The 27,128-nt window shown below is 25.3% G+C and overlaps 1 protein-coding gene across 1 annotated transcript in view; it reads right to left on the reverse strand.

Annotated features, from left to right (window-relative positions):
* Positions 1 to 23,221, reverse strand: part of LOC111620516 (metalloprotease TIKI1-like) — a 58,799-nt gene extending 35,578 nt beyond the window's left edge. The window contains exons 1-3 of the mRNA XM_023362442.1: positions 23,092 to 23,221; positions 14,102 to 14,176; positions 317 to 877 (exon numbers count right to left, since the gene is read on the reverse strand). Coding sequence (XP_023218210.1) covers positions 317 to 877; positions 14,102 to 14,176; positions 23,092 to 23,121 — 666 coding nt within the window. The 5' untranslated portion in view covers positions 23,122 to 23,221. The remainder of the gene's footprint in view (positions 1 to 316; positions 878 to 14,101; positions 14,177 to 23,091) is intronic.
* Positions 23,222 to 27,128: the final 3,907 nt, after the last annotated feature.

Here is a 27,128-nt window from a genome sequence, read left to right on the forward strand (position 1 = left end):
AGAAATGATAAATTTAAACCTTGTTTTTCGTTATCTCTTAATTATCTGTAAAATAGTAATAATGCTATCCAGTTAATTCTTTAATTAAGAGAACTAATCAGAAAATAATTTATTTAATAGAATGAATTAAACTGATTTTGTTGTAGACATGTCCATGCATTCAATATCTCTACTAAAATTTATCAGATAAAATATTTTCAATTATAATCTAATTTATTGTAAAATCTTTAAACATTTTCTTTATAAACGGTTCACATTTTATTTTATAAAATTTTTATAATTAAAATTAAATTTTATAAAGATGACATCTGCATACCTGAGAGATATTAAGTCCATTTAGAGGTATACACTGTTCTTCTACTTTCTCCACTGCACCCGTCTGTTTCTTCATTCTTTCGGCTTGTTGAGCCAAGTATAAATCTAAAACAGGGATTCCCCTAGATTTGACGTCATTCTCTGTCAAAGAGTTAACCATAAGCATTACCCAAACTGGCCTCTTTCGCTCCCAGTTTCCAGTTATGGCATTAAACAAATAGTCGCCATAACGTCCTCTACCTCTTTGATCTGCACTCATCCAAGAAGGCATCTTGCCCTTTATGTAATCCAAATGTCTCTTTAGCCTCCCGTAAATGTCATCTGGTATAATGTCCGCTAGATTCTTACCCTGAGGCAACATCTGGCAATTAGCCAATGCTGAAATTGTGTATGGATCCATCAAGTCCAATTCGAAATAAACATTGTCTGACGATTCGAAGGCTTGTTTGGCATTGTCCGGAATGTAATCCCACACTCTTGTGTAGGGTACATGAATGGTCCCGAAAAAGTAGGAGGGGGGTTCTCTCTTGATTGTCCATAGAAAAGACGAGTGCTGATCATTCTGCGAAATTGAAAAATTATTATGTGTAAATTTCTTTCAATCATTTAAAAAATATGTCATTTAATTATAAGTTACAATATGGTGTTCCAATAGAAACTTATTTTAGGTAATAATACGACTAGAATAAGCTATAACAGATCAATTAAATAATAATTTGACAATCGAATTTCTATAAAATTTATATATATATATATGAAACATATTGCAATATGGTTGCGCTAATCCGAATCCCTGGTCGTCCCGAAGAACTTCTACCATTCCCTATATCTGCATCTCACGTGTAAATAAACATGAATAACGCATAAACACTGGTGCTCATTTTTTCTGTGACCCTATTTGACTTAACAATTCTAATTTCTGTTTGCTGCTGTAAAGTATCTTACAACGATAAACAATAGCCTCAAAACGTATTCATCATATCCTTACTATTACCTTCTATACTGCCGTTAATCCGAAATTTTCATTAATCCTAACTACCACTGGTCTCAATTAGGTCGGATTAGCGCGACCACACTGTATAATTCAAAAAATATATAAATACTCTAATATAATATAAATATTTTTAAAATAAAATAATATGGCAGTTAAGTAAATAAAGGACAACACCAACTTTACAATATATGTCAGAACCCAAATGACCTATTTTTTTGACTTTTTATCGATTTGTTTCAGCTTTAATAATTTTGAATACAAGTTTTGAAATCTTATTTTTACGAAAAAATCTCAAAAATATTTCGTTTAACCTCAATCGTTTAAAATAAAACAATATTATAATAGCAAAATCGGCTTGACAGAATGAATGGTTCTAGTCACATGCTTTAAAAATTTCTGGTTTGCCTGATTTGTCTAAATTTGATAAACGACGTTCTCGAGCATGAATTTTTCTCCATTTTATAGGATACACAGGAATTTTCTTGTAAAAACTTTTTAAAGTATATTGAAAATGAATAGATAATGTTAAATTCTAATACGATTTAAAAAGTTTAACAATACTCTTTCTTAAAAACGACAGTATATAATCGAACTATACTACAGGATATATTTTATTTAGGTAAAGAAAAGTCAAATCCCAAGTCTCCTATTTGATAAATCTACTCAATAGCAATTAAAATTTTATTACTGTTGCTTAGAACCGATTTTTTTAAAGAAAGAACTCTATAGATACTTAGAACCTTTAATTTATTTCCGAATAAAGAATGATATTTTATTATATATCAAGCATTAAATTGCTTGAAATATCGATTAATAATTAGAAAAAAAGACAAAACGATTTAATGATTTTAAGGTCTTGCTATCTACTTCTTACATTTTAACTCAAATATCATTCTTTATGTTAGACTTTATGATTTTTGAAATAATAGAATCTAATGTTCAAAATCTTCACGAAAGAACATATCCTTTATTGAAGTAATCCCAAAAGAGTTATGAAGAGTTCGGTTACATATGATGACTATAGAACCCAGAAGACATCAAAAATCCCTCAGGAGTTCTTTAGGACTTGTTTTGGCAATTTAAAATTTAAAAAATAAAAAAGGCCAGTTGCTCGGTTTTCTTTAAGGATTACGAAATGCACCGGGGGCTATATTAATATATTCATTTATTATACAGCATCGTTAGACTTTAAAGAATAATAGAATCTCATTTAAAATCATTAATTCCGAAAAAATGAAGCTCCAAAGTTATAATTTAAAAACTTAGGAAAAAACTATTATAGTTAACATCTAAATATCAGTAATGAAAAGAACGAAAAATAGCAATTAATTAATTAAACCTTATGCAGGTTCCTATCAGTGGCCAAATGGATAAAATCACTAAACATTGGTCGTGGATTCACGCGTGGAAGTTTTTCGTTTTTCGGGCTTTCTTCACGTTTGTAACAACCAAAATAGGTGCCAGTTTCCCATAAAAGACCTCCAGAGAGACATCCACCCTCGGCAGATTGCCCACGTGTCGCCTTGCCGTAAACAAATAAACCAAACTTTATGCGGGTAGACTTTAAATTCGAACAATTATTTAATTAAAATTGCTAGAGTTTAAAATACAATAATATGCAAACCTACAGGAAAATTTTGCAAATTTTCCTGCAGTTTTGTTATAGTTATTTTCAAGAGTAAGATGTATTATCCTTTCATACGATAAACTATCAAAAAAGCAACAAATTTATATGCAATCCAATTCGACAACTGAATAAAAGAAAATGTAAATTTTGATCATTTCGCTTAAATAGTTTCACTATTGAAATATAATCGGTTAGAGCAAATTTCAATTTTCTGGTCAAGAAACTTTAATATCAACTAGTGGTATGAAAAAATGTAGATTTTAGATACATGAACTCTACTTGTTTGATTGATATACTTTTATTATATAATAGAAAACAGCTGCTTTTTATTTGGTTAATTTTTTGAAAGAACAAAATTTCATCTAAAAAAATAATATTAAATTTTTTAGGTTATACTTTATGATTTTTGAAATAATCTAATTCACATGTCGAATTCTTAACTAATGCTTAAAATCCTAACAAAAGATCATATCCTAATATAATCCCATATCAAAAATTTTATAATTATAATTTTATTTTTAAATTTAAAAAAAATAAATAAATAAAATCCTAAAAATTTTTAAATATAAACTTTTAAACTATTTTGAAATATGACAATATTTTACTTTAAAGCAATTAAAATATTATATTTAAATTAAAGGATAAAGTTTAAAATTGGTTAAATTTGTTGCAATTAATATTACTTAAATAATAATTAGATTAATAGTAATATTGATGACTACTCTAATGATTTATATAGTTTTATAATTTAAATTGCTAAATAACGTGACATTTTCCACCTTTATAACTCGTAATATTTATTTACTTCAACACAGATATCCAAATTATAAATAAAACACTTATATAAAATATTCTGTGGATTAATAATTAAATTATCATTATAATAAGTTTTAATATTTTATTATTAAACTTAAATATAGGCTATATAAAAATTTTTCCACATAAATAAATAGTAAGACGTTAAATATGTATTATTTAATTGATACATATGCTTTATATTAGTAATATATTCCTAAATAGTTAATAATATCATGAGTTTCAGTATAATATATCATTTCTATATTGCAAAAGTTGTAATAATAGTAAAACTCTTGCTCTTCTTTGTGGGACTCTACTTAAAAAATGTTTGTAGAAATTTTTCCACATAAATAAATAGTAAGACGTTAAATATGTATTATTTAATTGATACATATGCTTTATATTAGTAATATATTCCTAAATAGTTAATAATATCATGAGTTTCAGTATAATATATCATTTCTATATTGCAAAAGTTGTAATAATAGTAAAACTCTTGCTCTTCTTTGTGGGACTCTACTTAAAAAATGTTTGTAGAAAATATACCAAATTAGAGTATTTTCTAATTCTGAACGAGGTTGTTAAAAATATAAAAATTTGTTGTTATAAAGGAATAGGGGGAAAAAGAAATCCTTGCTTTTACAGTAACAAGAGATTCATGGTTGAATGTAACAGCCCTTAAAGGTCGGTAGCGATACTTGTGCATTATTCAGCGATACTTGGTCTCAAAAATGACCAGAATGACTTTTTATCCCTGTGACATCTTTCAAAATTTATCGTCTAAATTGAATAAAAGATAAAATGTATTGTAAGACATTTTGAAAGATTGAAAAGTTTTTCCTTCATTAATATTGTAACATCAAAACACGAATCTGTTCGAACAATTCAATTATCTCTAGGAAATAATTCAAATTGCAATTCTTTCAGTAGAATGCCATTAAATGATTACGCTCGAAAAGAGAATTTTTTGGCAGCAATTCAATTCTTTATTTTTGAATTACATTTGTCAGTTGCGTTTCTTCTTTCTCTTAAATTTAATATTTTAAAAAATCTTTAATTTATCTTAATAAAATGTGTAGTGATTTTTAAAGTTTAAATATTCTTCCAAACAAAATCAAAATAGAGAAATGTAATATTAAAATCACATCTTCAATAACTCTTATAAAGTTGAAACGAAGAATTAATAAAACGATACAATCCGTACAGCAGCATTTGTAATTAGCATTAAGTATAGAATATGTAACTTAAAACTTCCCACTCTGCATGACTAGAAATATAGATATTCAAAGCATTTGCACTAATTACCAACTTAGCGATTAGTGACCCCTAATAAAATAATATTAACATTCAAGAAACTAATAATTACAAATATTTGTATTTAATAATTTAACTCGTTATTAAAGTCAATAAACAGATAAAAAAAAGGAAGCCAAGTGAAAGACTTAAAAAACTCGAGGGAAAACTTAACAAAGTCGAAGAAAATATCTACAATACTAGAGGCAATTCCAAGAGCACTAAAAGGAAAACTAACAACAATGTAGAATGAAACTAATAATACTACAGGAAATAAAGTGAATGCTGTAAATGCCAAATAAGAAAACCAATATTATTAAAAGAAGCAAACTAATAACAATAAAAAGCAGAATAAAAAAATTCAATAATATTCAATCGCGAATATGGGACAACTATGGTATAAAACAATTCAGTAAATCTTTAAACAAAATTAAATAAAACACAGAATGTTAAACCGTGAAACAGAAACCTTATACATAAAAAATTATGATAAACAATATGAAACAAAATTAAAGAGAGAAACGAAATATTTATAATCAAGAAGTGTTCAACTATCCTTAAAATACAAAACAAATTATAAAGAAGCAAAGACGATGGTCTTCTCCACACAAGACAAAGCCAATAAGTCTCCACAACATGAACCAAACAATCCAAAGATAGAGCAATATAATAAAGACAATTTATCAAAGATGCAGTATAAAAAATAGTAAGCAAAATAACGATATAGAGTCGAGTAAATCATAAAGATGAAGGAAAAAAAGTTGTGTTTTGGATGATAAAATATAATAATAATTTAATTTAACTTCTTCAACAGTTTTTTTTATTATTATAAATTTTTGTAAGATTTTTAATTCAGTATACAATTCAAAAGTATAGTCTACAATTTATGTATTTAATACTAGCGTGATATTTATCCATTAAGAGACCCATTAAGAGTGAATTATGAGAAAAATCAGTACAAGAATAACAAATTGATATATCAAGAGAGACATAAAAGAGCAATATAAAAGTAGTCATAACTATTAACGACATTACAAGTGCTTAATTATAATTGTATGTAGAAGTAAAGAAGCCCTTACTGTAGCTAGAAAAAAGCATATTATTTTCTAATTTTACTCTATAAACGCTGAAAAAAAATAGAAAAAAAATAAAGGCCATAAACATTTATCAACTGTCCTGAACTAGTTCGCAATGTCGTATTTTAAAGGCTACTTTTAATTTGTTTAATTGTTGTAAATTACTTGAAATAGATCAACTTTAGACCTTACTATTCACCGTCACAATACAAATTTCTAAAGGCAACTTATAAATCTAACCTTCTTCTATACAGAGCTGACAGTTTGACAGCTACTCCCTCGACAAACCAACTCCATTAGTGTCCTTCTATCGAGGGAGTAACTAGTTTAATTTGGTTCAAAGATCACATGTACAAAGGTTAAGTAGGAAATGTTCAATAAGAAAAAAATTGTTATTAAAATATATATATACTGTGGTGTACAATTAAAACTTACTTGCGAAAAAAAAAATTTAAATAATAACTTTTATCTCTCTTAACTAAAGTTAGAGGTTTTTGATAAACGTATCAGAGGTTAAAAGTTTGAGAGCACTTTGCAATTACTTCACTTTATCTAATTAATTCCCACGAGAAAGAGTTTGGTGCTTATAGACAAAAAATAAAATATTATTATCTTAATTTAAATCTCCAAATTTAAAAAAAAAGTTTAATAGCAGATTGAAAAATGGGCTAAAAATAAAGTAACGTAAAGATTTTATGTCAAACAGATCCAAACATTATTTTTTTTACATGTTTTTAAACTTTAATACTTAATCTGGACTATTTAAAAATTTAAAAAACGCTATAAAATTAGTAAAATTTAAATGGTTTTACTAATTTTATAGTCTTTTTTTTTGTGAAAATGAAGAATTGAAAAAAGTAAAATCGGAAGTATAGAAGTATAAAGAAAAACTTTCCAAGTGAAGTAAACTTAAAAACTTTTGCTCTTATTCGTGTTTTCTAGTCTTTGAGGATTATCTCTTTTATTTGACACCCATTGCAGCAGATGTACAGAAGAAGCCGTAAAGCAGTAACATCTGAGTAAACTTTTATGATGATAGATAAAAAGTCGAACTGAATGAATTTTCTTACTTTTTCTTGATAAACCTGTCACGTCCAACTAAAGTAAGCATCGTTAAATCCACGTACGAGTTTAAGGTGAATAATTAAGATGACTTAAATATATGCTAACGTTTTACGTGCCAAATATTGATTTTTACAAATTTCAATTTAGAATTGTTGCCTGCAATTCTCTAGAAACACTTATTGGTTTAATTAATTTTAAAATATTTTATTTACAAGTTTTCGGATTTAATATGTAAGTAAATATCATAATAAATTAAAAATTTATGATTAAATCATTTTCTCCTATAATATATTATGTATTGTATTCGATTTGTAGACACAAAGAATCATTTTTCTTGTAAAACTTGATTTAAACTTACTAAGAATGTCATTTCTCGAGTTTATTCTGCATTATTGTTGTACACGTACAGAAAATGATTTAGGTATATAGACACTACAAATACAATGTAATACGTTGCAGACATTTCGCACGTATACTAGCTCACATTAAAACAACATTAATAACCGCTATCTCCGTTAATGCTTGGCAACCATGAAAATAATAACATTTACATGAGAACATTACGTTATGAACTAGATGAGTGCATCATTATCATGAGCAATATAATGTGATTATTCATATATCGAATACGGTTTATAATATTAAACTAATGAGTTTGACTGTGTATTAACTATTATCTAAACTTCGTTAGATTATTATTTTTTTTAATTTTATAGACTTTTATTTAAATAAATTTCCATTAAATCTTATTTCATTTTTTACTATTACAAACTTCGGAATAACCCATTATATTATTTTTTTATATATGTCTAGGCACATTTGAATAACAATAGTAGAATGATATTATTATGTTGCAATTTGTATATGAATTAAAATAGAAAAGATAATATTATTCAAGATTTTGCATCGTGCATTATAATATCTAACGAAAAAATTAGTTTTGATTATTAAAAATGGTAGCTTAAACTGTAGATTATAAAATAATGGAGTTATATTTTTATCAACTAGAATTATAGATTTATTTCTTAATATAAATTATTATTTTTAATATTAAAAATGCAAAATTTCATAAAACCGTGGCATATAAATCAAATGAAAGATTTGAAACTTTACTTTAACTTGACATGTGCATTACGAACGGAGTTGCATACTTAATACTAATTTAAATTTAATTTAATTTTCTTAATAATAATCTAGCTTTGTGTGTATTATTTGTTACTAATAATTACAAAGTTACATGGCATTAATTAAATAGCTTCCCTCTTTGCAAACGAATAAGATAATTTGTTACTATAAATAAACTGTGTAAGAAATAATTAATTTCTTCAATAAATTAAATATATTGATAGATTTATTTCAATTTATTTAATTTCTATGGAATAAATTATTAGAAAAAATAAATAAAATCGAAGGTGATGTGGATGAAGGATAAAGCAATCTGAAAAACTTATCAGAAACAGTAGAAGATAAAAGAAAAAAAATAAATGTAATTTATTAAAATATTGAAATTATAATTTATAACGAAAGTAGAATGTAAATTATGTTATTATTATACTGTAATATTGTTATCTGATTTATATTCGTGAAGATAGGAATGTTTAAATTTTAACATATTTATCAAAATTGAATATCAATAAAAATCATTTTAATTCCTCTTTAAAAAGAAATATCATTTAACTAAAAATTTCTTAACGCTTCTAAGAACTTAACAAAAATTCCATTATAAAAGACGTATGACAATTATCCGACATTATTTTTTTAGATACTAACCTCTAGTTAAAAAAAAAATTCTGGATGATAAATGATCCGATTTATCATCTGTTAGAGCTACCATTTATTTTTGTCACTTTTGAATGACTTTTTGGTATATTTCGAAAATTTAAATATTAAATAATTTCGAGAATTGTACTACAGACACGAGAAAAACTAATTTTAAAGAAGATATATACATGTCATTTCTTATAATTTTTAAAATTAATAAATAAAAAAAAATCTTGGACATTTATAATTTAATTTTGAAGCAAATATATTCTTTAATTATTTAATTTTTTTTTTCTGTTTAAAAAATATACGTAGTTTCTCGTTGTGTTTAAAATCAAGATAATTATATTTTGTAAATTAAAAGGGACGTATATCATTTTAAATATAATTTAATTTGAAATTGTAACGCAATAAAGATTTCTTGTAATGATGTCTTTTAAAAAAATTATTTTGTTTTATTAAATATTTTTACATTAAAGCTATTTACTGTAAAAACGATGAAAATAGACAGCTGTAAGAGGAAAAGAAAATATTTTATTTCTTAAAAAAATAAATGTTAAGATTACTTTTAGTCTAAATAAATTGGTGGAAAGTTTCATGAATCTGATACCATTTTCTTCTCTTAACAAAGAATAATTTTTCCATGCTGACGTCGAAAGTCTCTAAACATCACTAAATCGAATTACGAAGTCCAATGAGTGTTTACTTTGCAGCCTATTTAAAATTTCAATTTTTAAAAGATTTTAACAAGAGTTTTTTCTAAGTAATACGTTATCATTTTTTTCTTCTATCAACAGTTTTACTTTATTTTTCCCTCCTCTATTTTATTTTATAATTAAATCTATATAAATGAACATCAACAACATTATGGACGAAAAAATTTTAGTTTGCATATTAATGACATTTTAAAATAATTTAAATTAAATTATATCGTTTTATTATTAATAATTTCCTGAATTTTCATTGATAGATTTTATTTTATTTTTCATGGAAAGAATTAAAGTGGTATTGGATTCAAATGGAGATGGCTGCGAAATGGAATCTAATTTAATTTCAAATGCATTGAAAAAATAAAAAATAAAAGAAAAATAAATATCCTAAGAGATTTGAATTCGAAAATAGTTCATTCAGACTATAATAGTTTCAATGGAGTTCTGATATTTTGCAAAGAAAACAATTGTATATCAACAAACACAATAATAAATTGTTTGTAGATAAACAATTTTGTTCTTGAATCTCTTATTTTGCTTATTGATATATTATTTAATANTGTTGAATACACCTGTAAATAGTAAGTAGACAGAAATTATAATTGTAATGTAAATAGTAACTGTTCAATTAATAGTAATGCACAATAAATTTAACTTAGTTTATGACTTTGGAATTTACTTCATTGTAAGAAAACAATTTAAAAAACAGTTAACATTGTACTGTACATACTTCAAAAAACATTAATCTAAACAACATTAAGTTTCGTGTTAAGTTCTGTACGACTGCTAAAATATATAAAAAGAAAATATTCTATTCTTTTTTATTTAATACAGTTTCCAGATTTATTTTTAATTTTTTAAAACTGTAAATAAGCTAGATTTTAAAATCGAAATTTCCAAATCTTATCCGTCTTCTTTAAATAACAATAATAAGAATAAAAAGTTAAATGGCACAGTATCAAAATTATCTTTTTGATATCTTTTTAAAGTTTAAAAAAAATACATTAAACTTAAATAGAAAAAACTGCTAACATAACTTTTTATATAAAGTTATCGAATGAGTTATATACAAAAAAAAACCCTTTAACTATAGTTTTTTTTTCCTTTTGATACAGATTAAAATGAAGAAGCAGGAACAACTTTTATATGTTCTTCATTCGACAAATTGACAAAACGCCGACAGAGATAAGTTATCTAAGTAAAATGAATTAAGATAAAATACTTCATTTCTCTCCTTTAAAGTAAAACTGACATTTGCTGATCCGACCAGATATCACGTAATTTACAGTTTAGAATTCTTTCATGCATAATATTACTTACTTAATATAGTTGATGTAGTATCTAATTATAATTTTTAATACCAATAAACAACTAGAAAGAGTAAAAATGTTAATATATTTTTTAAACAGAACTTATTTGTTAAGCGTTAAAATTTCTAATTAAAATCTTTACACGATAGAATATTCTTGTACATAATTAACAGTAAATTCAGTCATTTTGAATTTAAAATGTAAATTATATATAAAAACGTAGACAAAGTTCTATTAATATGAAAATTTTATCGGGTATCTTAACGACCCTTGTCTGATACGATAGCTGTAAGCTGTAGTCAGTTAAGAGTAAACATGAAACAAGTGAAGACCTTTTCAGAGCGTGAGTAGAGATCAAATGAAAATCGATAGACGGTCGTGTTGTGGAGAAAACTTAGCCAGAGATTGTCACAATTTCTAGTGACAGGTTATCGGTCATTCTACTGTCAATAGTGAAGCAAAATCTGCAAGCGCTTCTAGTGACAGATGAGTGAGAACATGGACTTCAAATTCATACCACATCCATCCCATCTGTTTACTTTGAAAGCATCCCTTTAGATTTGTGAGAAGAGCGCAATGTGTTGCTGACAGTTGCTAACATCTTCGAGATCATTTGTTTAAATAAAGCAAAGTATCTTTTATTATATATATTATTTTAAAGAATGACTTGTAATTTATAAAAAAGAATTTCGTACAAATCGATAACCGACAAATGCTTATTATCTTTTGTTATTACATAAAAATTATTCTTAATTGTATTGATTTTAAATATAAAATATCTATAAAAATCTTAAGTAAAAATTCATTTTCATATATTTAAAGTGCTATTTTATATTTACGGGCTTAAAAATAAAGAAAAATCGTTAAGGTATTGTACAAATCCAAATCGAAATGAGTGTGTATACTAGCGTGTTTTAGAAGGAGGTAAGAAACTTTTCTTAGAGGTTTTCAGTTTTCTAAAAGCTATCATTATATTTGGAAAGCTGTAATTATTTATTCTTCTAAAGTTCTGTGGAAATTGTCTGACGATCAGCATTCTTTACAGTTAGCCTACTACTTCCTTTAATAGATCGACTGTGCAGGCCTCTTATACTTGCATAGAGTACAAGATCGTTTGTATCTTGTACATCTTTGCCTGTTTACTGTATTTTCATGTCTTATTTTTATATTTATTTGTGTATATTTATTTATATTTTTTACTAACACCTGCCACACTTTATCGTAAATAAATTCTTGTGAACAAAAAACTATGATTCATTTTGTAAATTAAAAGGGACGTATATCATTTTAAATATAATTTAATTTGAAATTGTAACGCAATAAAGATTTCTTGTAATGATGTCTTTTAAAAAAATTATTTTGTTTTATTAAATATTTTTACATTAAAGCTATTTACTGTAAAAANACAATATTATAATTTTTCTACAAAAATTTACGGTAATAGATAGTTTCATATAACTAAAGTTAAAGCAGTATATCTTTATATTTTATACTATATATTAGATCACCCGAATAAACTTTTTCATCAGTCTATAAATAAATAGACAGTCACAAATTGCATCTCATGTACTGTCCAAATAAACTCAATACAAGTCAATTCCAAATGTCTCCATATTGACAAGTATCCGCCAAAAGTTTATGAACAAAATGTACAGAGAAAGTTGTTTTCCTTGTCTACTTTGTTCTAGCAAAAGAATTACTTAAATAGCGGATTCCATGACCAAAAAGAGAAGAAAAAAATGACTTCTAATAATGACAATCATCCAGGAAGCTTTTGAAAAATGTCATCCGATCACGTAACGATGTAAGATTATTTATGTGCTAAATAAAATCAAATAATATATATATCATATTGCAAATCGTTTCTCATCAAAATAACGCGAGTTAATCGATAAAGGTCATTCCTTCTGGGATCACACGAGTAGTTTTTAAGAGGATTTAGATTTTATCGTCTGTAAAAGTAACATTAAAGAAAAATGTTACATACAAGACATTAGAGATTTAATAGATGTGTGTTTACATCCTATCCAATCTGAAAATGTAACAATTGGAACACTGGAATAGCCTCATAAGACCACAGATTTCAAGTGGAAGGAAAGTAAAGAAGCATAACGATCCCCTAAGGCAAAGTTAGATATCCAAAGAGACTAGTACGCTTTCTCAGCCTTGTCATCTTCTAAAAATAATGTCACATTGATTGATTATCCTCTTGATTGTCTTTTCTGCGCGACATGTGTACTAATGTAAACAATAATGTACAAATTCTGTTTACAAGACAACAGATGTTACTATGTAAATCTTTCCGAGATGTATTCAGTCATCGAGAGTAAATTTACTCGAAAGTTTTAATTATCAATTAAAATTTTAATGATTTTTTAGATAGTCAGCTATGAAACGAAATAGGAAATAATGATGTTTTTAGTTGTAAAACTGCATCAGGTTAGAGTTTGCCTGATTAATGATGATAATTTAAAAGTACAGGAATAAATAGAAAAATAATGATGGAAAAAGCAATAAAGTTTGCTCCGTTTTTCTTTCAGTTAAATATATAATAATTCAAAAATGTGACGTCGAATTAATGAAAATTTTACTCGAATATTTATTATATATCATTTTTTTTTTGTCGTTTAGTCTAGACGTAAATAAAAGAATATAATTAAATATTGAATATAGGCCCATATAATCGTTTAATATGGAAAATGAATAATGTTTTTCAATATTAAATGATATTTTTGTCAAAATTTGATAAATTTTCAACTAAATTAATAATAAAACTTCTAAATTGAATTAGATATGATTAACACTGATCAGCTTCAAATAATTATTTATAATTTAATTTAAAATTTTTACGTAAAATGATAGGAAAATTTAAAAAATAAATTGCAATTAATTTATGAAAATTGTATCAAATTTCTTATTTGTGAGGTAAATGAATTATTTAATTTAACAAAATCTAGATTATTAAAAAAAATTTATCATAAAATTCACTTATTTAATTTATTTTAGAAAATTCCGTAAACACACTTTTTGTCTATAAACTTTTTTTAAAATTATTTTCTAGTAAATTTATTTTATATAACGATACTCTTTAATCGTATTTATTAAAATTAACATGAAATAAACTAAAATATAACAAATATAGAATAATATACCTTGATATTTTCACAAAAAGATGGTCGTTTGTATCCAAGAGCGATTGATCCGCTTCTCTCTCCAGTTAACCAGATCTAAAAAAAAAAGTTTGATCTACTTTTAAAATTTTATACACTTCTTATTAACTATAATGCATTTAAAAATATGTCACACCTTCGCCCATATTTCTAAATGCACCATTATGGCACAAAATGGCACTAGTTTGGGTGCTCCTGCATATCACAATATGCAGGCACCCCTAAAGTTGTGCCACTGAATGATTCTATTTTATAATTTTAATTCTGAAATAANAATAAAAGATTATTTTGTAATATATTGTTAAATATATTCTCGTTAAATCGTTACTCATCCGTTAAAACAGTGTTAATTTACTAAGAAAATGCCATGGTAGGTCTTCTAATTTTATTAAGGGTTTGTCAATAGCAATAGCCAATTCATTAATACATCGCCAACGGTAATAATGTCATTCTATTAATGCTCTGTCCACATTCCTAGGTAATTTATATAGGCATCATCAATAAGATTCTACTCCAAAATATCGTCACATATGACAATCTATTAATGAGTTTCTCAATATTGTCAACAATGTTGAGTTGATAATGCATTTACAAACGTTCTGTTTATTGAGATATTAGCAATAATGTCCTTTATTAAATCTTTCAAATGTCAATTATAGTTAGAATAATTTCAGACGAAATTTAATGCTATTTCAATTCATTTAATTTTCGTTACACTTGACATTATTTGTAAATAAAGGAGTATTATAGATTTAAGTTTTGAATTTTCGATAAATAAATTGAATTTAGTAGAATAAGCGGAGAATAAATGAATTTATAAACTTATTCCCTATTGTATTCTCTCTGTGTTTAGGATATCAACAGGTCTGTCGAGAGAGGAAGCAGGAGATTTTCCCCGGTTTTTAGTTGTTCTTACCTCTTTAAATTAATTCTATTTTTAATAACAAAAATAAAATCTTTAAGAAACATTCTCTACGTATTTCATTTTTTCAAAAAAAAGGGCAAAAGGGGTTCGCTCTACCCTCTATACAATCGTTCAAACATCTGAATATCAAACCTTGTAAAGCTGACTGAAAATTTCTCTTAGTACTGCTAATTTATAATTAATAATTACTAAATTTTTATTACCGAGAGGAAAAACATACTGTATTTTGATTTAACTGTATAAATTAGAGCAAGAAGAACTTGTTAAATATTAAAAAATGGCGATAAAACATGCTTCTTATACAATATTATAATTTTTCTACAAAAATTTACGGTAATAGATAGTTTCATATAACTAAAGTTAAAGCAGTATATCTTTATATTTTATACTATATATTAGATCACCCGAATAAACTTTTTCATCAGTCTATAAATAAATAGACAGTCACAAATTGCATCTCATGTACTGTCCAAATAAACTCAATACAAGTCAATTCCAAATGTCTCCATATTGACAAGTATCCGCCAAAAGTTTATGAACAAAATGTACAGAGAAAGTTGTTTTCCTTGTCTACTTTGTTCTAGCAAAAGAATTACTTAAATAGCGGATTCCATGACCAAAAAGAGAAGAAAAAAATGACTTCTAATAATGACAATCATCCAGGAAGCTTTTGAAAAATGTCATCCGATCACGTAACGATGTAAGATTATTTATGTGCTAAATAAAATCAAATAATATATATATCATATTGCAAATCGTTTCTCATCAAAATAACGCGAGTTAATCGATAAAGGTCATTCCTTCTGGGATCACACGAGTAGTTTTTAAGAGGATTTAGATTTTATCGTCTGTAAAAGTAACATTAAAGAAAAATGTTACATACAAGACATTAGAGATTTAATAGATGTGTGTTTACATCCTATCCAATCTGAAAATGTAACAATTGGAACACTGGAATAGCCTCATAAGACCACAGATTTCAAGTGGAAGGAAAGTAAAGAAGCATAACGATCCCCTAAGGCAAAGTTAGATATCCAAAGAGACTAGTACGCTTTCTCAGCCTTGTCATCTTCTAAAAATAATGTCACATTGATTGATTATCCTCTTGATTGTCTTTTCTGCGCGACATGTGTACTAATGTAAACAATAATGTACAAATTCTGTTTACAAGACAACAGATGTTACTATGTAAATCTTTCCGAGATGTATTCAGNATATTTTCCATTTCTGTTGATTGATTAATTTTTTTTGATATCATAAAATTAATATATATATATATTTCCTTTTTAAATCCCATCATAAACATAAAGTAGCCTTTACAAATGACCTATTTATCCTTCTGGAAATTTTCCTCTCAAGTTTCCTAATCTTTCTAGAATATCAATTATAAAGTTTGCTTTAAATATTCGTATAACTTCCACTTCTCGTAACTCCAAATTATACTCTATATCCTATTTTCTGTATACTTCCCTAACTAATGTTATGCATATTTTATTCTATTTATTTATTTAAATATTACGAAAATAAAATATTTTTATATTTTATAAAATTTACCTTATAAAATTATAAAAAATAAGAGAGGACAATTTAACAGTATTAGCCGGCTACTAAACGAAACTTTTTAATAAAAATACATGATTTATTAGATTCTATAAGCATTCGTATCCTTATATTCTCATTAATAAAAGAATTTCTTACATATAAACTACAACACCGCCCTCGTATTATCTGTATTATTTTGGATATTCGATAGCTCTTGATCCACTCTTAAAATTATTTTTATAGTCCGACGAATAAACACACACCTTAAGCTTGTCTTTATCCGTCTTAATTACGATATATCTTATTCCATTTTAAAACATTTTATATATAAAATGATATTCTAATCGTTTGTATCCAAGAGCGATTGATCCGCTTCTCTCTCCAGTTAACCAGATCTAAAAAAGAAAGTTTGATCTACTTTTAAAATTTTATACACTTCTTATTAACTATAATGCATTTAAAAATATGTCACACCTTCGCCCATATTTCTAAATGCACCATTATGGCACAAAATGGCACTAGTTTGGGTGCTCCTGCATATCACAATATGCAGGCACCCCTAAAGTTGTGCCACTGAATGATTCTATTTTATAATTTTAATTCTGAAATAATTGCAGATTTTTAAATATCGAAAGAGCTATTAAAAGCACGTCATCAGTATTACCACTGTATTATCATGCAAAATGTATTCATATATTAATTCTCCTTAATTGATATGTCTTAATTTATTCGTACTTAATTCTTAATTTTATTGTTATTATTTTAAATTTTTGCCCCTAACTCTTGCCTCTCCTTAGCCTGGGTCTAGTGAGCCTATGGGAAATTTGCCATTGCTTATTAAATTCGAATTATGACGTTTGCTATTCGTATCAAATAGAAAATCTTGACGTCGAATTAATGAAAATTTTACTCGAATATTTATATTATATATCTTTTTTTTTTTGTCGTTTAGTCTAGACGTAAATAAAAGAATATAATTAAATATTGAATATAGGCCCATATAATCGTTTAATATGGAAAATGAATAATGTTTTTCAATATTAAATGATATTTTTGTCAAAATTTGATAAATTTTCAACTAAATTAATAATAAAACTTCTAAATTGAATTAGATATGATTAACACTGATCAGCTTCAAATAATTATTTATAATTTAATTTAAAATTTTTACGTAAAATGATAGGAAAATTTAAAAAATAAATTGCAATTAATTTATGAAAATTGTATCAANAAGTAAGAACTTATTTGAAAAAAATGTTGATAAACTCTTCCCTCCTTTAAAATTAAGAAAATAAATAAATAAGTTGCAGTCAAACTTGTGAACAACGGACACGAATGGGAACATAAATGATCACTGTCTGTTGTTTGAAGGTGATTTTGTACGCGTTTCAAAAAGAGAGAGGCTCCTGAAAAAAATGGCCGCCGTTTAGAGGTGGCCTTTATTAGAGGTTCGACTGTATTTGAATGTGATAATACATTTAAATCAGATAAAATGCTATTAATTAATATAAACAAAATGTAAGTACTATTACTTAATTTTAGTTTATAAAGAGAGAGATGCTGTATGTGATTGGAAAAAAATATGAAAGTTTAAACATGCCAAATATGGTCAGGAATTTGTAATATTTAAATATAATTTATAATTCATTCTTTTTTTTGTATAAATCAACAAAACTTATCCATATATAGCGCGCAAGTTATTCGCTAATTTTAATAAACAATATGTTTTCTTAATATAAAAGTGTTTTTTATCGTGTGCAAATTATTAAAATTTCAATCTTATTTAGAATAAAATTCCACCATCTATTTAAAAAAAAAACTAAATGAAAAATTCTTCGTAAATAATTACATTATGTAAGAGAAAAAATGCCATCAGAAGAATCATAAAAATTAATTTTTTTTATCATAGAATGTAAATTTTGAAAAATAAAAAGGAGTGGAGTATATAAAAAGTAATAAAAAAAATTAATAATATAAAAAAATAAAACGAAAACTCAATAGAATATTTTTAAAGCTTTAAATATACAAAAAAAATATAATTTTTTATAATTGAAATAAACGTTTATTTGCCAATTTAATCAACTATAATAATATATTTATTCGTTCAAATATTGAAATTCGAAGCGTATTAAAAAATAATATGAAAATTAATTATAATTATTAATTTATAATTCTGTAGTTTCTATTAAATAATTTAATTATTTTTTAATACATAAAAAAACATTATTTTATTGTCGGAATATTTACTTTAATGATTGAATTTAGGAAATCTGTAGAAATAATTTTTTTTTATATTTTATAAAATTTACCTTATAAAATTATAAAAAATAAGAGAGGACAATTTAACAGTATTAGCCGGCTACTAAACGAAACTTTTTAATAAAAATACATGATTTATTAGATTCTATAAGCATTCGTATCCTTATATTCTCATTAATAAAAGAATTTCTTACATATAAACTACAACACCGCCCTCGTATTATCTGTATTATTTTGGATATTCGATAGCTCTTGATCCACTCTTAAAATTATTTTTATAGTCCGACGAATAAACACACACCTTAAGCTTGTCTTTATCCGTCTTAATTACGATATATCTTATTCCATTTTAAAACATTTTATATATAAAATGATATTCTAAATTGCCTAATTTATATTTAATTAATAATATAACTTCTTCCTCTAATTATCAGTATATAATTTCCCCTAATTTCAGCTAATTAATATAATAACTTTGTCCAAAAAATGTTAGTAAATGTTATATACTACCTCAATACTCATTGTAGTTATTACTAATTTCTATATTTTAATCATCTTTACTATGTTAACAGCCAAGATTTAAGAATTAGCTCGTTGAAAATTCTTTGATTAGTGGCCCTGAATTCGATTTCTGACAAGAAGGTGCACAGTCGACAATTTATCTTCTAATTCCTCGACTTCATTCCCACTTCAACAAAGGTCGTAATTTGTATTAAGATTTATTAATTTAAAATTTGTTTTTTAGTTGATGTAGTGATTTTAACGTGCCATTATTCCGAACTTAATAAATAAATTTCTACCACTTCAAATTAGTATTAAATTTATTAAAATAATTGCTAAATTATTCACGAATTTTTCGTCAAGAAAATCTAACAGAATAACAAATTTTCCGATTCGCTTCTTGTTTAATGTTGCCCCTAGATAATTCAATTAGCCTTAATCATATTCATTAAAGATTTATATAATATTTTTGATACCACTACACCGATGTCAAAATAAGTTATACTTACATTCATGCCCTCGCTTATGTAGATGACATTGTATTAATAACCTTATCCATTCTGTTTTATAGGAGAAAATAAATTTATTAAATAGCTTATATCTCCGTAACAAATCATAAATTGCACTTTTTATATTTACTGTTGTTGCTATTATTAACGGAAGATATCACGCATCTATTATATTCTACCTTTACAAATCATAGATTAGATGTGGTCTCTCATTTTAATTAACACGATGTCGTATTCTCTACCATATCTAAACTTCGACCACCATTTAGGCAATGTAATTTGATAGTTAGTGGCATGATCTTCCGCAGAAAATTTTCCAAGGGGGGAAAGTTTGGAGACAAATAATTACATCGATAAATTTTTATTTAATTATTTAATCTTTGGGGACGTTTTTTCACAAATAGATTAGAGAATACGATGTTGTATCAATATATAAAGACAGAAAAAGTGTCCCATAATCCAGTGGCGCGTTGTCCTATGAAAGAAAAAAAGAAATTGCCTGAGACCCCACCAACAAGGACCCCAAATTAATCTTTTATAAGAAAATATTTCTCAAAAATAGTTCAACAAAGAATAATGTCCGAAGTCAACACTGAACGTGGGGCCTCTTAATTCAAATTTGCCAGGGTCCCCAAGAAGATATAATGTGCCACTGTCATGATCGAGGGTGTACGGTTACGTATCTCAATCATTTTTACGATTATAATTTCTGAAGTTTTTTCTCAATCCTCCTAGTTAGTAGTTACTTTCTTATATTGAGAAGAATGGAAAATCGTAGTGCAGTTTAAGAATTCTCCTTCATGTTACGTTCGTATGCAACTTTTACATATATCTCGCTTCAATAACTATTCTTCCTGTTTGAAAAATCCATTATTCTTTTTTTTTAATTCGTAAATTTTTTTTAATATTGATCGTTTCATACTCCACTGCTTACTACTTTCAGAAACTGACAAATTTCATTTGTTTCTAATCCACTAAAGCATTTAATTAATTTTTTTAATACATCTAATTCTTTGTTTTCTTTTCTAACTCTTCTTTAACATACAATCTTGTTTTATGAGAAACGAGCAAATGATGAAAATTCTAATATATCCGTATAATGCTCGTTCCTTTCATAAATTTTTTCGAAATTTTTCAGATCGAGTATTATCTCCTTCCTCCTTCTAATATTGATAAAACAATTCATATCAATTTACTTCTACAGAATGCTAAATTATAAGGAACAGCTAGACTACGAAACTTTCTCCAATTCAATCTATTACCCGGTAAAATAACATTCTACTCGCAGATTTCCCATAGGAATATATTTTTAGTATTCTTGGCTTTTTACATAAAAACATCATGATCCATCTTAAACTGAACAGATACTATCTACGATATCAAAATAAAGTACAATATATTCAGCATTTTTTTTCTTTTATTCTAATACAATTGTCTTTTTCTTGTAGCCAAGTTAATGATGACTACATATTTTCCATTTCTGTTGATTGATTAATTTTTTTTGATATCATAAAATTAATATATATATATATTTCCTTTTTAAATCCCATCATAAACATAAAGTAGCCTTTACAAATGACCTATTTATCCTTCTGGAAATTTTCCTCTCAAGTTTCCTAATCTTTCTAGAATATCAATTATAAAGTTTGCTTTAAATATTCGTATAACTTCCACTTCTCGTAACTCCAAATTATACTCTATATCCTATTTTCTGTATACTTCCCTAACTAATGTTATGCATATTTTATTCTATTTATTTATTTAAATATTACGAAAATAAAATATTTTTATATTTTATAGATTATCCTAATGCAAAATAATCAAATTCGGTACAAGGAAAGTATACAAATAATACACTAAATGAATACTTAGCTATAAGAGAATACTTTCAAATTAATTTATTATTTAAACCTTTTAAAGTTATAAAATATTTAAAAAGTTACTTTAAGGCTATAATAAAATTTAAAATTATTTTTCAAAACCTTATTCTTTAAGAATTAAATCGTACAATCCTAAATGAATTTAGTGTGTTTTTCATGTCTAATGTTAAATAATTCTCAATAATTTCTCTTATTTAAAAAAAAATAATCCAATTTCTAAAAATATTTAAATAATTTTATTAAAAATCAAAGCGTAAACAAGACATTACATTTATTTATTAGATCCTTACGTTATTTTTTATTTATATCTTAACAATTTAACCACTTAAATAGTAAGCTTGATATAAAAAAGAGTATTTTTTTATCTATATAAAAAAAGTATAACAGAAATAAATCCACTATTAATAGTTTACTCGATATATTGATAAAAATCTAAAAGTACGAACACTAAAATGTCACTAAGCCGGGTCTGATGTCGCCAAATTCGACTTCGCTCCCACTTTCTATAAATAGAAACTCGAACATCGTTGAAACAAAAATTGATCGTAGCGATTTCCTCTCTTTAACAACACGCGATTTTTCAGATTATTAAACAAAATTATCAATGGATCCAATAAGATAATATTTGTCTATTATTTGTATATTTATTTATATATATGTAAGCATTACATTGTCTACATTCGGAAGTTTCAATTAATTGACGAATATACCTTATTAATATATTTATAATTCAAACAGACCTACAGTTGTGTGCTTATATATAAATTTCGGCACGTCTAGAAGCGAATATAATAATATAATTATCATTAATATATAAATAAATTAAACTAAAATATTTAATTGATAAAAATAAGCTAATTAAGAAAATTTTTATCATAAAACATTTTAATACTTCACATTAATTTTTTAGCATAAAAAAAGTTATAAAATTCAACATTCATTTCCTAATTTATCTTTAAGTTTCGTAGAATATATAACGTATAAAACGAATTAAACAAGCTTTAAAATCTTTCTTTTCCATTAAAAAATACACATGTTTACATTAATTTTACACCAAAAAAAATTAATACTAGTAGCAAACTATTAAAAAAATTCCAAGTTTATCTGATATTATACCAACCACATATATAAAAACACCTAACTATATCAATATATCAAAAGATATGATATTCTGAAGTCTAACTAAACAGAGCAGAACGTGAATAGACCTACTCGAAATGATAAATTGAGAAAGCTTGAATCATATAACCCCAAAATAAAAATGATCACGCACAGCTATAAAGCCGAATCAATATACATGACTTAGAATAAAAGGAAAAAAAAGAACAATACACATGAATACGTAACAATACTCACCAAAAGAATAAGTATCAATATCGAAGCCATAATTAGAGTTCCGACAATCCACGTGAACGTCAAGTTCGGTATCCCGAATGAAACGTCGACACCGTACTGGAGTCATGTTCACGACACACTCAGCCGCCTTCTATTCCTCACCTCATCAAAACTTGGCTGCCCTACAATACGTGACGTGAATGCTCCTTCTGATTGGGTAGAGACTCTCCAGTCACGGCGCAAGCCCGCTTCAGGCGACACCAAAACATAAGTTGCAATTCAAGCGATAATGCCAGTTTATACAGTTACAACAATATCAAAATTCTCCGCGTTTATCTTTAATCCTAATAACAATCTATTAATGGTAACTAAATATGATTCGGATTAAAATTAACTCAAAAATTACGTAATAATCACGTGATCCAAAAGTCATTATGACGATGGTAAACATCGTCATTACGACTTGTAAGTGTTCGAGTTTTTTAGTTAATTTTAACCTCGTTGTTTTTCATATTTTGTATTTTATTTTCATTTTTAAAAAAGATCCAAATTATATTTAATTGTAAAAGTGAAAACTTAAATTGTAACGGCTTCGAATTAGGACTAAAACGTATTTAGGAATTATTACATAAATAATTAAGACGAGTCGTAATTTGAAATATTGTAATTTTAATTCAACATAATTTGAATTAAACTCAATTCTAATCGTTTTTGACATTTTCTGTTTTCTCAATGATGCTTTTCTCAACTTATATTTATTTAAATAATAATTTTACTATTTTTCATTTAAAAACGATTACATATTTAGCTTTCATTGTTTACGTATTGTTTTTCACATCATTTTGCCACTTTTTCATATCAAATTTCTTAATAATTTGATAGGGTTTATGTAGTATAAATTATTAATAAGGTCCGGCAACGTTAAAATAGTCTTTTTTATTATTTTTTTTTATAGAAACTCATTAAATTAGCCACATAAACACTGCTAAAAGTACTTTTATCACAAGGAATTATTTATTATATCGCTTTTTTTTCCTTTTAAATTCCGCTAATGCAGAAGACAAAATTAGAAAGTTTGAAATTAAATCTCTTAAGAGAATTCAGACATTTTCCACATATCCTAGCTTATCTTAATATTTTGATTGTATTTTTTTAATCAAACTGTTTATTTTAAATGATAAAGTTAAAATGTAAAATAAAATCATAACTCTGCATTCATTTATATAAATCCTGTGTATCTGTTCATTTAAATAAATAGATTGAAGAAGAATCCTGTCTGAATAACATCCATTTAAAAGTCTATTATCTAAATTCTAAATATAAAAAAACTAAAGAACACAATATTATTTTCGAATTTCCTTTATATATTACAAAGTAAGACTGTTTACACGTTTTTTCTACTCTATAAAAAATATGTTTTTTTATGATTCATAAGAAGAAATCATAAGGAATATCAAAGATTCAGACAGACAGTCTTGTTTGTAGGTAATAACTTATATATATATATATATATNCAAATCTACTAAATAAAATTATAATAAAATCTTATTACAGAAATGATTAAACATACATTTGTCAAGCCATTTTAGTAGAGTTGTTAAAACTTTGAATAAATAAAAAGTATAATATTAGAAGGCTAAAACCATTTAGAATATAATAATTTTATTTCTATAATTTTATATGTTTGTATCATTATTATTATATACAATTGATCTAAATTATAAAAAAATGAAGTTTTATTTATTTTTTTTAAAAGATTTCCGCGTGTAAATTTGAAAAAATAAGAATTTAAAAAAATTTTATACAGCAGCCTATAATGAAGTATCTATCATTCGGTAGCTGTTGCACCCTATTAAATTCATTGGCGCCTCTAAAGAAAGCGCACTCCATAATTTGGAAACCGCTTCATAACTTATTCATACTAAATATCATCTTTTGATAACCAGCTGGATGACTCTTCTATATCAGTTTGAATTTATGCATAATTACTTCTCTTCATTTTTGATTCATCTCAATTTTTCTTACGTATTTTTTTTATTATTCTAGAGAACTTTTTTTTTTTATATAAATGCCTCGAAGCTTCTATAGGATGCGAAGATCATGTTTTCTACATTAAATAATATTATGCAAAGATGTAAACATTCATTATCCTTCTCAGTAACTCGGAATATCCTAAAGGCGCAAAATTTAGTTAGACGAAAAGCAGCAAAGTTGAATGTTGTCACAGGTAAGTATTTTAAAATATTATCTCTTAAACTCGAGCGAGGAATTATGTGCAAGAGTAGCTCATTAAAAGACTAAAATAATTTTAAAATATTCCTCTTTTTTTTCTTTTTTACCAAGATTTAATATACCTAATCCTCTTTGAAATTAAAGTGCACAAGGGAACGTATATTACAGGCAAATGTAGTAAATAAGAAGCTTTTATCATGTAAAATTACTAAAGTTTTCGTTTTAGTTCTTTTCAAAAAATGGTTTTAAACTCTTGTTATTAAAATGAATAATGAATAAATTGCTTTAAATTCGTTTTGTTTAAATTAAATTTAAGAAAGAAAAAATAAATAAATAAATAAATAAATTTTTCATATATTAAAATTGAATTCAAAAATTTACCATTTAAAAATAAAATTCGTTATTTAATTTTATTAATTCGATTATAACTTTATTATACATTCAAAATACGCATTATTTTTTTAATGATTTAATTAATACAAGTATAATTTTTATTATAAAATTAAATCATTAATGTCCCTCGTCGTATTAATAATTTATACGCCGTTTTCTTTGTCATTTAAATGACTTGTTTTTAACTACGATTCTAGTTAAAGAAAAGATAAAAAAATATATAAGTATAATTTCATATTAAACTCTTAAGACAATTCACTTTATTATAAATTTGTAGTAATAAAAATAAAATATTTAGAAATTAAATATTATCACGTAGCAAAATTTAAATATAATTCGAATTAAAGAAAACAAAAAAAATAATAAGTATGAACATTAAAATCGTTTACTTTATCAGAAAAACAAAATAAAAATAAAAGACTTATTTACTTTTTTTTTTTGCTTATTTATTCATGATTTTAAGTTGGAAAGTTTTCTTTATTCCACTCTTGAAATCGTGAATAGTAAAAACCGAATGGTCGTTCACCTCGATGAAAAACTGAAAACATCAAAATAAATGATGATATTTATTTTCGGATACAATTTTAATGACGAATTCTTAAAAAAAAAATAATTATCTCCAATAAATTTACATTAAAATTCAAATTATAACAGAAATAGTTTGTTTAATAAATAAATTAATAATATTATTTTCGATTATTATAATGCATAACAACAATTTTTATTTAATTTATTCGTAAATATTCTTTTAAATATTTATTCATGTTAATTAATGTTTATATTAAAATTTAAATACTTTAATTTTAATTTTTCTCTTTTCAAGCNAACTTTTTTTTTATATAAATGCCTCGAAGCTTCTATAGGATGCGAAGATCATGTTTTCTACATTAAATAATATTATGCAAAGATGTAAACATTCATTATCCTTCTCAGTAACTCGGAATATCCTAAAGGCGCAAAATTTAGTTAGACGAAAAGCAGCAAAGTTGAATGTTGTCACAGGTAAGTATTTTAAAATATTATCTCTTAAACTCGAGCGAGGAATTATGTGCAAGAGTAGCTCATTAAAAGACTAAAATAATTTTAAAATATTCCTCTTTTTTTTCTTTTTTACCAAGATTTAATATACCTAATCCTCTTTGAAATTAAAGTGCACAAGGGAACGTATATTACAGGCAAATGTAGTAAATAAGAAGCTTTTATCATGTAAAATTACTAAAGTTTTCGTTTTAGTTCTTTTCAAAAAATGGTTTTAAACTCTTGTTATTAAAATGAATAATGAATAAATTGCTTTAAATTCGTTTTGTTTAAATTAAATTTAAGAAATTAAAAATAAATAAATAAATAAATAAATTTTTCATATATTAAAATTGAATTCAAAAATTTACCATTTAAAAATAAAATTCGTTATTTAATTTTATTAATTACAATAC

This window comes from Centruroides sculpturatus, unplaced genomic scaffold (assembly GCF_000671375.1).
Source record: "Centruroides sculpturatus isolate CEXI.00-Female unplaced genomic scaffold, Cexi_2.0 scaffold265, whole genome shotgun sequence".
Lineage (NCBI taxonomy): Eukaryota > Metazoa > Arthropoda > Arachnida > Scorpiones > Buthidae > Centruroides > Centruroides sculpturatus.